The 13,333-nt window shown below is 26.6% G+C and overlaps 2 protein-coding genes across 7 annotated transcripts; one reads left to right on the top strand and one right to left on the bottom strand.

The window, feature by feature from the left end:
* The first annotated feature begins 115 nt into the window (after nucleotides 1–115).
* Nucleotides 116–5,703, top strand: LOC145935341 (glycerol kinase 3). 5 transcript variants are annotated; one of them, XM_083036563.1, is made up of 11 exons: nucleotides 116–278; nucleotides 816–1,055; nucleotides 1,408–1,666; nucleotides 1,755–1,972; nucleotides 2,068–2,280; nucleotides 2,466–2,576; nucleotides 2,665–2,921; nucleotides 3,003–3,208; nucleotides 3,420–3,557; nucleotides 3,642–3,719; nucleotides 5,566–5,703. In XM_083036563.1, the coding sequence occupies exons 2-11, from the start codon at nucleotides 975–977 to the stop codon at nucleotides 5,598–5,600; spliced, it is 1,596 nt and encodes a 531-aa protein (XP_082892689.1). In that variant the 5' UTR covers nucleotides 116–278; nucleotides 816–974; the 3' UTR covers nucleotides 5,601–5,703. The 5 variants fall into 5 exon arrangements, with proteins under 5 accessions (XP_082892689.1, XP_082892687.1, XP_082892692.1 ...); XM_083036561.1 differs by lacking the exon at nucleotides 5,566–5,703 and adding an exon at nucleotides 3,790–4,019; XM_083036566.1 differs by lacking the exon at nucleotides 5,566–5,703 and adding an exon at nucleotides 3,790–4,019 and having other exon boundaries at nucleotides 1,418–1,666.
* On the bottom strand, nucleotides 4,025–6,150 carry LOC145935343 (testis-specific serine/threonine-protein kinase 3). 2 transcript variants are annotated; one of them, XM_083036573.1, is made up of 6 exons: nucleotides 5,799–5,987; nucleotides 5,540–5,709; nucleotides 5,226–5,375; nucleotides 4,859–5,132; nucleotides 4,372–4,560; nucleotides 4,025–4,278 (listed from the first exon to the last, which is right to left on the bottom strand). In XM_083036573.1, exons 1-6 carry the CDS (start codon nucleotides 5,964–5,966, stop codon nucleotides 4,144–4,146), a joined length of 1,086 nt encoding a protein of 361 aa, XP_082892699.1. In that variant the 5' UTR covers nucleotides 5,967–5,987; the 3' UTR covers nucleotides 4,025–4,143. The 2 variants fall into 2 exon arrangements, with proteins under 2 accessions (XP_082892699.1, XP_082892698.1); XM_083036572.1 differs by lacking the exons at nucleotides 4,025–4,278; nucleotides 4,372–4,560 and adding an exon at nucleotides 6,144–6,150 and having other exon boundaries at nucleotides 4,596–5,132; nucleotides 5,799–5,990.
* Nucleotides 6,151–13,333: the final 7,183 nt, after the last annotated feature.

Genomic DNA, 13,333 nt, shown 5'->3' on the forward strand with positions numbered 1-13,333 from the left:
GGAGCCGTAGAAAGGATCCGGAATATTACATATGTCGGGTCGAAGGGTGCGGGCGCGTCGCGCGCGCCCTCTGCCGGAAACGCGTCGAGCGGACGCCATGACGTTTCCGGTTTCCGCTTGTTTGACGTACGCACGCGGGCGGCGATGCGTTGAATGGACTTGTTCGTCATTGATCAAAATAAAGGAAGGAAAGAGAGAAATATAAGGAGAAGTTGATTCATTCGCTTCGTATGAAGAGTAAAAAAAAAGACCTTTCGTATCTTTATACAAATCTGACGGTAAAATATTATATTGTATATATGTCTGTATAATTTTAGATTCGCGCGTTCCTTATTGCAATATTAATATTATAGAAAATTATATATACAGCTGACGGGAATATTTTGTTTTTAACATTAAAAATAATTCTCAGTTTATTCAAATAGTTGTGTGAATGAAAATAAGTCGGATTTCTGATATCTGAAATATATAATTATTCATCATGTATTAAATAATTGATAGATGAATTGTCTATGATCTCTGACAATGTGTGTGTGAGATTTATTAGTTATTAAATTCTTAAAATATATCGATTATTCTAGGTAATGTGTAAAAATATTAATATAAAGAAAAAGATATTTTTATAATCTTTTATAATATAACCTACATATATTATAACCTTCAAAGATATATATAATTTTATTCTATACACGAGTCGCGCGCGTTCATCGAGTCACTCGAGTTAATTAATTCACATCATCTGAATTTTAATTAAATTGTTGGAACATCTTGTACATTGATCAAAGCATTTTTTTTATTTGATCATTATGTTTCAGGGTAAAGACAACACGAATAATTAGCCTTAGTTAATCCAGATGATTGGCGCGATCAAAAGGCTGCAACTCAGGGTATCATCGCACAAATAATAATAAAATCACGTGAAATCTCGTGTATGACAATCGTGCTTGTGTGAAGGTGTTATCACGTTTGCTCAAATGAACAAAAATGATTCGATGAGCAGATACGGGCCTCTCGTCGGCGCGATTGACGAGGGCACGAGCAGTGCTAGGTTTCTGGTAAGACATTTTTTTTTATAATGTCAATATAATTACAAAGATAAGCACACGTAATAAAATTACGGGAATCTGTCATAATCTCCAAAGCATATAAGTATATATTGTCATATCTGTAATAAGTTAACAAGTAGAATGAAAATAAATTAGACATTATTTTAATGTTAAAGTTTAAAATATAAACAATAGCAATTAAATATTGTTTAAAATTAATGATATGGCATTATAAGTAAACTCTTTATGTGCTTGTTTATACAAATAATTTTTTCGTTACCGATTGGTATTATTAATACATTTTTAATATAAGATTTAAAAAATGTATATATACATTTTTCCTTCTATTACAATAATACAGGTTTTTGCAGCGAATACAGCAGAAGTCTTAACATACCATCAAGTTTCGATATCACAGACATGCCCAAAAGAGGGGTGGGTTGAACAAGATGCTTTAGAAATATTAAGAGCAGTTAGAGAATGTCTCAAACAAACTGTATTCAATTTAAGACAACTAACGATAGATCCAGCTGATATTGTTGCGATTGGTATAACAAACCAAAGAGAAACTACAGTTGTATGGGATTCTGTCACAGGAGAGCCACTTTACAATGCCATAGGTAAGTTGCATTATTACGCAAATATTATGCAGACGAGATATTTCCTATTTGCAATAATTTATATGATTCATTAATCTTTACAATACAGTATGGATGGATATGAGAACCACATCGATTGTGGACGACATATTAAAGGATGTACGTAATAATAATAAGAATTATTTGAAACCACTTTGTGGCTTGCCAATTAGCCCCTACTTTAGTGCATTAAAGTTGAAATGGTTGTTGGAAAATATACCTCGAGTTCAAGAAGCGCTGACAGCTAAACGTCTTATGTTTGGCACCATTGATTCCTGGCTAATTTGGGTTTGTTTACAAATTATAATATACATATAAAAATCTTTTATTAATAAAATATTTATATTTAAATAATGTTTGTTAATTTTGTAATTTAATTTTAGAATTTGACTGGTGGTGCTAATGGTGGTGTTCACAGTACGGATGTTACAAACGCTTCGAGAACAATGTTAATGAATATTGTAACTCTGAAGTGGGATCCCACTCTATTATCATTTTTCAAAATACCTGCTGAAATTTTACCTGAAATACGAAGTTCCTCCGAGATATATGGTTACATACAAGATGAACTACTACAGGGTGTTCCTATATCAGGGGTAATTTCTTGCACTATTTAATTATTTTAATGTAAAATATTAAATAATGCAATTTCAAATTAATTTTATTCTATAATATTACACTTTACTTTGTTTTAAAATATTAAACGTAGAATGTTTGTTTAAAAAAATTTAATATTTTAATATTAAGAATTTTAATATTTTAAAATGTAAATTTATTACAGTGTTTAGGTGATCAACAATCAGCTTTAGTAGGCCAAATGTGTCTACAACAAGGACAGGCAAAAAGTACTTATGGCACTGGTTGCTTTCTTCTTTATAATACTGGCAGAGCTGTAAGAAATATTTTATTGCATTGTTATATAATATTACAAAAGAGTTTAGTTTAAGTTTAATTAAATAGAATTGTATTGTATGTTTCAGATTGTGGATTCATCTCATGGTTTATTAACAACAGTTGCTTATCAATTAGGAGCACATGCTTCTCCAGTATATGCTCTTGAAGGATCTGTTGCTATCGCAGGTGCTGTTATACAATGGTTAAAGGATAATCTTGGATTACTGACTAATATAAAAGACTGTGAAACTATTGTCGAACAAATATCAACGGACAACCGTGTTGTTTTTGTGCCAGCATTTGCTGGGCTGTATGCTCCATATTGGAGAAAAGATGCGCGAAGGTTATTAATTTTATCAATATGGAAATATTTTTTATCGCTTTGCACCGCAATATCTAAATTTTTACAAATTAATGATTTCAGTATCATATGTGGTATCAGCGAAGATACTAATAGCGCACATATTATAAAGGCAGCTTTACAAGCAGTATGCTTTCAGACGAGAGATATTTTAGAAGCTATGAAAGAAGATACTGGCTTGGTGTTGTCAAAATTGTTAGTCGATGGTGCAATGACAACTAATGATTTATTAATGCAAATGCAAGCCGATATCTGTGGAATTCCAGTAGGTAAGGAGGACATGTCAAATAATTATATTTTATATATATATATATATTATATATATATATATATATTATATATTATTAAATATATATTATACAAATATATATATATATTTTATATATACAGAGTTATATAAAAGTTATATAAAAGATAGCAAAATAATTTAATTAATTTATAATAAATAAGTTAATAATCAAGCATATCCAATTTTATAAGTTAGGCCACTGATGTGTGAAACTACTGCACTTGGAGTCGCAATTGCCGCAGCAAGCGCAGAAGGAATACGCAAATGGGACGTCAAGATTGATGCTGCTGTTCCCAGTGATATTTTCTTACCGTCAATAACTGAAAATGGTGATTATCATCTTTTTTCTTTAGTAAATATTAAAATGTCTTTGGAGAAAATGGAGATTAATTGAATATATTTGTGTGTTTTAGAACGTGATATTTTATATTCCCAGTGGAAAATGGCTATTGATAGAAGCTTAGGTTGGGAGCTACTTCCAGAAACAGATGGTAAGCAATGGATATTAGTAATAAATATTGTCACATGAATGATTTTTGATGGCAAATATTTCAATTACAGTTGATACAAAAGATATACATAGAGCGACTGCGCCAGGTATATTTGTAATTACCACCATAATAGTACTCATGGTTGCTAAGTACAGATCTACTTTATAATCGTATGCAGTACTGCATATTTAATTTAAATAAGACATAATGCAACTAAAAATATCGTTTAAAAAAGTGTGACATATTACTTTATATCTGTATAAATATAATATTATTTATTAATTTAAAAAAGTCGAAAATAAAAAGTGCCATATTAGCATAAAAATGTCATCAAATTTCAAACATTTTTAATTTGCTTTAATGACTTTAATAGTTTCTTTATAATATTATTTTATAGCGTTTATTAATTTTATAGCTTCATGTTTTAAATCTGTCTTTTTACGTTATCTTGGATAGTAGTATCTTCAAGTTTTTCATTCTTTTGAAAGATTACTGGAACAGTTGCTGCATGTTCATTGAACAATTTGGATTCCTTACTTTCTGGTGTTGCAGATATTCCCTGTGATAATATAAAATACGATCAAGCACAAGTCATGAAACTTGTATAATATAATTTTATATTTATTATATAATTTTATTAATTAATTCTTACAACGAATCTATCAGTGATCGACGTTTGAGCGACGACGGATGTCTCTAGCCAGGCATCACTTCTTATATTATTGATGCGCAATCGTGACGATTGGGGTACTAATATACGATTAATGAGAGAACGGCATAATTGAGATACTTTAGGATGTTTAGGAAACCCCACTTTGTTTTGGGAAAAAAGATAAACTTGCTGAAAAAAGGGAAAGGATAATGTTAAAGGGAGAAATAAGTACGTGAAAAATACGTGATAATTTATTTAAAAAATGGTAAATTTCTTTTCTATTACATAGATTTATTATTTCCGTTTATTTTCTATATTAATATTTAAATTTTATTTATAATGTGATTTAAAAAGATTATATATGGTATATTTAATCATTTAATATAGATAATTTGTATATGAAAATACATTGTATATATAACAAAATAAGTATATACAAAAAAATTGGGTCGACTTGGTATATCGGTCCTGGCATATACCTGAATACCTTTAGTAGTTGCGCATAATTCGTATCATCGAATGGCAGCCGACCGTATACCATAGTATAAAGCACCACTCCTATGGACCATATATCGGATAGTTGAGGCTGGTATGGAATACCTCGTAGAATTTCGGGTGATGCATAAGCATAACTACCGCAGTAGGTTGTACTAAGGAGCCACTCGCCATTCTTCGTTTTAATTTGGTCTCGCGCGAATCCAAAGTCCGACAATTTAATATTGAAATGATGGTCCATAAGCAGATTATCGCACTTTATATCCCTGTAAAAATGTTTACAGACAATAAGAGTTGTCAATAGATATTAATTTAATTTAATTTTTTTTATATTAATTTAAGAAAAATTTTTTTTTTACCTATGTACTATGCCACGATTGTGGCAATAATCAATAGCTTCCAAGAGTTGCCGAAACCACTTGCGGCTACGTAGCTCGTCGATATAAACGTCACGACGTATTACGTCGAGCAAACTTCCGTTCTGCGCGTATTCCATGATAATATACACCCTGTGAAAAAGCAGAGCAATTAAAAAAATTGATAAAAATTCACAGTTTAATTTCACATAATAAATTCCGGTCAATCGCTAGGTACATCTATTCTTGTTTAAGTTATCTTACAAATATTATCCGAACATTAATCGATGTAAAACACATCAGAAACACAAACTAACCGATGAGTTGTTTCTATGGCCTGCAGGAAACGAATCAAATTTGGATGCTTTAATCCTTTGACCACTTCGATCTCACGAGGTAGGAATTTTGTAAGATGATCTTCGGGCGCTTGGAATTTCGAGACTATTTTCACCGCCACTTGACAATCATGCCGATTGGACCTTGCGACCTAACAGTAAGTAAAAAAATATTTCGAATTAAAGAGGCATTTAATATATTTAGAAAAAAAAAAGAAAATACAATAGACTTGGAGATTACTTTGACTGTGGCATATGATCCGGCCCCTATTGTCTTCCCAAGAGTATAACCATGCGACTCGAGAACTGTTAATTTTTTTTCCGATTTCTCATCATTCTTTTTGTCGTCTGTCGATCTCGTGTCGAGCACTCGTTCGTTTGAACATTTTATTATTGGTATCATCGCCATTTTCGGCGAAGATAAGGTTTTCGGCTGCAAGAGAAAGACGATAATTAGAATAAGTTATGAATTAACAGAAGATTTGATAAAAATTTATTCTGATATATCGTATGTTAATTTAATTCTTTTATAGAAATTGATTTCTCATAATTTATTAGAATTTATTTTGTAATTTTGGTTACAAACCTCGATAATTTCTTCATATTACTCCAAATAAATTTATATTTAAGAGATGATTGATTTTACTTATATTGGATAGATGCATGTTTTTATATTGAAATGACAGATTTTAATTTAATTTTGACATATGTAAACGGAGATTTTGAATTTTTAATGTGTTTGAAAAGGCAAATAGCATGTGACAACTGAAATCTGAAAAGTATAATCGGTGATCAAATTATGATGAAATCGATAAAGTCGATATATTCGATATATTATTCGAAATGGAACGAAAGATAATAAGACGAATATTTAATAGATACTAGAATAAAGTCATTAATTCACACGAGATAATATTAAGAAATCATATAATGTGTTCATAGCGTGTCATTTTTATTAATTATTTATATCTAAAAACGCATAGATAATTATTAATTATATATATATATATAAAGTATGGATATATAATCAAATAGATAATATAATAATTTAATATAATTTAACTTAAAATATTTGTATAGTATTAACTTTTTTTATATAATATCTTTATAGTAATTAAATTTAGAACTATGTGTTTAGTTACATATGCTACGAATAACAAGTTTAATATAAATTTAAATATGCATAACAATAAGAAAAACTAAAACTTTCAAGGATAAGAGTGCTATATGTTTTGAGCAATTATTGTTGTTTGTGTGAACCGTCCTTATATATAAATACATCAAAATATTTCTCTATAATATTAAAGATAGCAGTATATTGACAGAGTAACCGCGCTGTTACGACGTTTAGATTTAAAATTTGCGGAATTTTCAAAGCATATACTAATCGTGTGACACAGAGGACAACGCAGATAACGGGTCGATTTTATTGTTTAATAAATCGATAAAAATTAGAAATAAAAAACGCCGTAGTGTGCAATACGGATACAACAAATATCGCAAATACAGAAGCTTCATCGATTCCTAAAATGGTTCTATTAAAACGAACATATAGTAATTCTTCTGCACCTGTATGTCGAGTTTGCTATGAAGGTACATTTTCTTTTTAACAAAACAACAAAACATTTTATTTCAGTATAACTTTATCTTCGAATGTCATTATTTAAAAAGGAATGTCTTACTTAATGACGAGAAAAGAAATTAATTTCTATTTACCAAATGATGCATAAATAAAATCATTACTAATAAAATATTGTATATAAATTTGCTTACGCTAGGTGAAAACGAAGGAAAACTCATAAGTCCGTGTCACTGTGCGGGTTCTATACAATTTATACATATTCATTGTTTAGAGCATTCGATAAACATTACGAACAATCTTTACTGCGATATTTGTAAAGATCGCTATCCATTAGGATTGAACGAGAACAAGTCACTATTAAAGGTAAATCATGAAAGAGCTGACAAATGTTTGTAGGGAATAGAGAACAAGTGGTAGTTTTTGCGGGGGGAAGAAAAAAAAAGTTTCTTTATTTTCTAAAATAAATTATGAATTTCTAAAAAAAAAATTTGTAATTAAAAAAATTGTTTTCACAAAATATGAGTGGATAGTAATGAAATAAAAAAATTAATCTTTACAGTTTACATACATAAATGTATGTAACAAAAATCTTAACAATAGAATGTGTATCATTTTTTTGCAAACAGTTTACAATTTATCATGGCACTATTCATCCAATGAACAAGCGTCTTTAAAGAAATATATAATCTATTTTAATTTACTTTAATCGGAATTAGCATGAGAAGAATAGCGAGCAAACCTGCTAAAATAATTTTACAAATCAGATTACGCTATTATTGCATCTTCATATTGCATCGAATTCCATACTTGATTTAAGAATAATCCACTCTTTTTCTATCAAAACTGAGAATTTATAGTATATAGTGTATGTATATTTAAGAAATTTATTATCTTTTATCGCTTTTATAATCTTGGTATATGCGGAGTCATTTGAGAACACACTTACTAAACATTTATTTTCATTAGAATTAATGATTTGAACATGAAATAATATAAAAGAGAAAATAAAAATGCATATACAGTATGATATAAAAATAATAGTAAACTGAAAATAACTTTGTCAATATTAACAATATTTTAGAATTAAGAGTGTTCAACATTAGTTTTAATAATTTATTAGAAGAATTATCAGTTGTTTATTAAATGTTACAAATAATGTTAATTTTTTGACAGTGGTGCAGAAACACAGACGCGTTACTCAGCATGTTTCAAAAAGTTTGTGATTCTTTGCTTCATATAATCTATATGCTGATATTATACTATCTAACTATTTTTCTATTTTATAATATATTTTGTATTAATAATTACGTGGCCGTTAATATATCTGATTCACTCAAAGAAGCCAAAATATTTACCATTTGGATGATTGCAGTTATCCTTTGCATAATAATAATAGTCCTTTGCATGAATGTAATGTATGGCTATACACCATTTTTGACGGAGATATTAGTGTTTTTCATATGCCTTGTAAGGTACGTTCAAATTAAGTATTATAATAATTTTTTACATTTCTAGCTATTCTGGTTAAATCTTTGGTAAAGCTTTTACGATCCCCGTGATTTTAATATAAATAAATAATAAAGTTTATAACGAATTCAAAGTTGATTTTTTTCCTAACGAAGTAAATTATTATTATTATTTTCTCGTGTGTGTATGTGTCGCACAACGCGAGTGTATATCGAAATAATACTCAATTTATGAAGAATTTTTGTAAGACTTATAATAAAGCAATTTTCACAGAAAATGAATATTTCTTGTAATTAGTTAAGAATATTAGAATATTTCTAGTTAATTTTAAGTTTTATTTTATTGGTTGCATTATAATTTAATGATTAATTACAAGAATATATTATGTTAACAATTGAAAAGTTAATAAACTATAATTGTACTCGATTTAACTATTTTCATTGCGAAAGAATCAACTCTAATTGTAAGTTATAGTTAGAATTCGCTTTGAAAAAAATTAACTTTGAAATTATCACAATCTTCATCATTTATATATTAAAATTACGGATCGTGAAAGCTGCTTAACTTGCTAGCTTTGAGACTTTCTATATTATTACAATAACTATATTTAATGAAAAGTAATCTAACTGTGAATATAAAAATCACAAAATATTTCACATATGTATATATAGCAGCAGTTTACAGTATGAATCAAAATAAATTGTTTATTTTAGTCTTTACCTATCTGTAAAATCAATCAAACTCATCACATATGGTATAGAAGAAATCAAGAGATAAAAATCATAGAAGAAAAAATCTTGGCTATTATAAAACTTTTCTATTTTTCTATACTGATATCCTTCTATTATAATTGACTATAATGTAATCACTATCACATTATGAATAAATCGTTCATATATAATATTTATATTTTTTGCTATGTATTAAAAACGTGTATTTTATGTTTATATTTTTCAGAAACACGAATGCAACATATCAAATACAAAATAATGTCAATATAAAATTTCTCTTTATGCATAAATCTTTTCTTTATGCACATAAGCACAAAATTCTTATATATTTTCAAAAACCTGAATGCAATGTACTTAATATGATATCAATTTATTAAAATTTCTTTTTCTGCGTGAATATAAAAGGAAATTTATATTTTTTTACATCACAAATATTCAATGCAGAATGATTCAATATACATAACTACATGCTATATACATAAAGTTATTTTCTTTATAACGTTATTTTCTTTATAAAGTTATTTTCTTTATAATATAATAACATTCGGATTGTAACATTAAATTAGATAACAGAAGTACATTCTTTATATTTTTGACAATGCGAACATTTGTATCATGATACTTTCGTGTTTTTTATGATTGATATACATATGTACATAAAAATTAATTATTTTATTTTTATATTTTTATCATTCACATGATTACTAAATAAATAAAGACACTATTCAAAAAAATAAATATGTATAAATAAATAAATTTTATTGTATTAAATATTTGATTTTTTAGTGTATATAAATAATATCGGAAAGATGAAAAAAATATAAAATATGTTAATCTTAGCTGTGACATAGCCGTTATCAGCTTCTATAACTTTCCCAAAAGTATATTGCTATAAGAAATCAAAATAATTCGAATAAACTGCAAATGAATAAAAATTGCAATAATTCTGTTTATAAAATATATATGTGAGTTTTAGTTTTATAAAAACTAGATTCTTATACTTTAATTGGAATATCGTAATTGATTTTGAGTACATTTTCGTTACATTTCTATTTTTTAATAAATTTCTACTCAACAAAAATTCCATTGTTGAATTAAAGATATATGCATGTGTGTTTTGTTAAAATATACAATTTTAACCTGATTTTATCATTTATAAAACAGAAATTTTTGACTTTTAGTACATTTAAAAATGTGACTAAATGACAATGAAAATGTGGGAAATATGAAATATTGATAATCGAAATTGATTAAATTGATAACACAATAGATTAAAAAATAAATTAGAATAACCAAATAAATAAACAAATTGTAAGATATTAAGATATCGCTATATAATTATAATATAACAATATAATAATTTAAATATAATAATCTATAATAATATAAATAAAATGTAATATGTATAACACAATATTTAACATCAATATTTAATACTAATTGTACTTTTGGACAATAATGGTTTAAGTATATTTCTAAAATATATAACAAAAAAAAAAGCAAAAAAAAATATACATATAAAAGTAAAAGTAGTTTTCTAGAATTTTTAGGTCTCAAGGTTATAAATATTTTGAATAGCTAATGTTATTAGGGGAATAAATAAATCAAAACAATGTCAAAGATAGCAGTATCACTAAATTAATCATATAGTGTCGACGTGCAGAATAAAATTTATAAAACTTTTGGATGATATATTGACCCTGCATTATCGCAGTAAAAATTTATTGCTGTAGATTATATAGTGGATTTTATTGCACAATAAATTAATTATATAATTAAAAATGGAAGAATTTGAACTGAATGAAATACAAAAATTGGAAGCTATAGAATTGGATCCTGCAACCACTTCTACATGCAGAATTTGCAAAGAGGGTACGCAGTTTCTTTTATAAAATAATTTGAATAATAAATTCCCTTTATAAAGATACTTGTGGAATAAAATTTTTGAAATCTGTTTATATATTTTGCATTGTAAACGTTAATTGTAGCACACACACACGCGCACACAGACGCACACACCATACAATCTTTATTAAAAAGAGATTGTGTATATACTATTATTACTTAAAACTTAAAAAATAATTATACATGTAAATCTGTTTATAATAGGTGCGAATATAGCGAAACTCATAATATGTCCGTGTAGGTGTGCGCATAATGCATATATACATGTTAATTGTCTGGAAATATTTGTAAATACTCGGAACGAACGTTGTTGCTCAATTTGTCAAGTTCGCTATCCATTAGAAATAAGGCGCAAATCATTATTAGAGGTGAGTCATAAAGATTTGATAATTGTATAAAATTTGCAAAAAATAGTAGTATAATTTTATAAAAAAATATGTTTCAATTCCAAATAGATCATTTTGCAATTCAAAAAACATGTTGTTCTCACAGAAATATAAGCAGGTTTTTTTAAAGTAAAAAAAGCTAATTGTTACAATCAAATTTTATAACTAGACATATGTCAAAGTAGCAAAAGTAATATAGCTTAGTAAATAATAATGTACGATCAGTTTATAATTTATCACAACAATCCAATAAACAAATTTTAGCGTGAAAACAAATAAGAGTAGATAAAAACCAAATAAAATAAAGATAAAATAATTTCAATGGTGTTTTAAAATTTCTTTGATTTTAATTATATTAATTTTGCTATAAGAGGATTTTTTATTCATTTTTCATTGAACATGCGTATATGATACTAATTATAATAACAGTGTTGCAGACACATAAATATATTGTTTCGAAAAGTTTGGAGACCTCTTTGTAAATTATTACTTATTTTTTTGTGCACCATTTGTTTCACCATTATATTACCTCTTAAAAGCGAATCATATTTATGTATCTACAGCGTGTATAAGCGCGTCAGACGTATTAACTTTATTATTATTGTTATAATTATCATCTATTTCTGCTGTCTTCTGTCTTATTTATATCTTATAATAAAACCTGTAATCAAGTGGAGTTCAAGGTATGTTTGATTAATCAATTTACTAATTTTTTTATATTCGGATCTTCACTTAAACATACTTTCATGAAGAACTCAAATTTGATATATTTTTACAGCTTATAGAGAATATCTCGTAAATAGAGAATATCTCTAATTTTAACGATAACTTAACTGATAATTGGTGTTGATTTTTTGTTAACAAAATAATTAAAGTCAATTATAATTGATCATAAATTGTGCCCAAATTGTAAATGATTGAGAACGGAATTCTCATAAAAATAAATTTTGAAGAACAATAAAATTTCTCTTAACCAATTTTAAGTTTATTTTCATTATAGTATTGTAAAAATTTATCATTATTATTAAAATTTACATTAAGAATGTATGTTGATTATACAATGTTATTAATATATTGTTAATTATAAGACAATACTGACTTAAGATTTAGTATTTTTACTAAAACAATTCCATCAATACTATCAAATTGAAATTGATGAAATAATTTTTAAATTATTAAAGATTAAGATTTTCTGAACATTTTGTATATCATAATAAAATATAATTCTATTTATCAACCGAAAAGTACTTTACTTATAATTGTAAAAATACTAAATTTTATTTTATATATATATATATATATATAATAAGAATAATATATATATATATATATATATATATATATATGTAATAATAATAATTTTATTTTTCATTGGTTTTTACAGTATAAGTTATATTTATCGAGAATGGTACAAAAGTACTCATGAACTGAAATTGATAGAACAATATGTTTCCATTAAAGAAACTGAAGTGTAAATAAAATTTCATTATCCTGTATAATTATAGGCTATAATGCAGTTATTATAAAGAAGATATAAGAAAATTGTTTGGATAAAATATTTCACATTTTAGACGATGCATTAATAAGAAACTTATTCTTATATAATGCCAGTTATTATAAAAAATTAGATAGGAAAGAAAGTCGCTTGTAAATATTTGATATTTTTGACGATATTATGAAGAACATTAAGATATATATATAACAG

This window comes from Prenolepis imparis, unplaced genomic scaffold (assembly GCF_030444845.1).
Source record: "Prenolepis imparis isolate NDT839.2.m4 unplaced genomic scaffold, iyPreImpa1.0 SCAF_4, whole genome shotgun sequence".
Classification (NCBI taxonomy): Eukaryota; Metazoa; Arthropoda; class Insecta; order Hymenoptera; family Formicidae; genus Prenolepis; species Prenolepis imparis.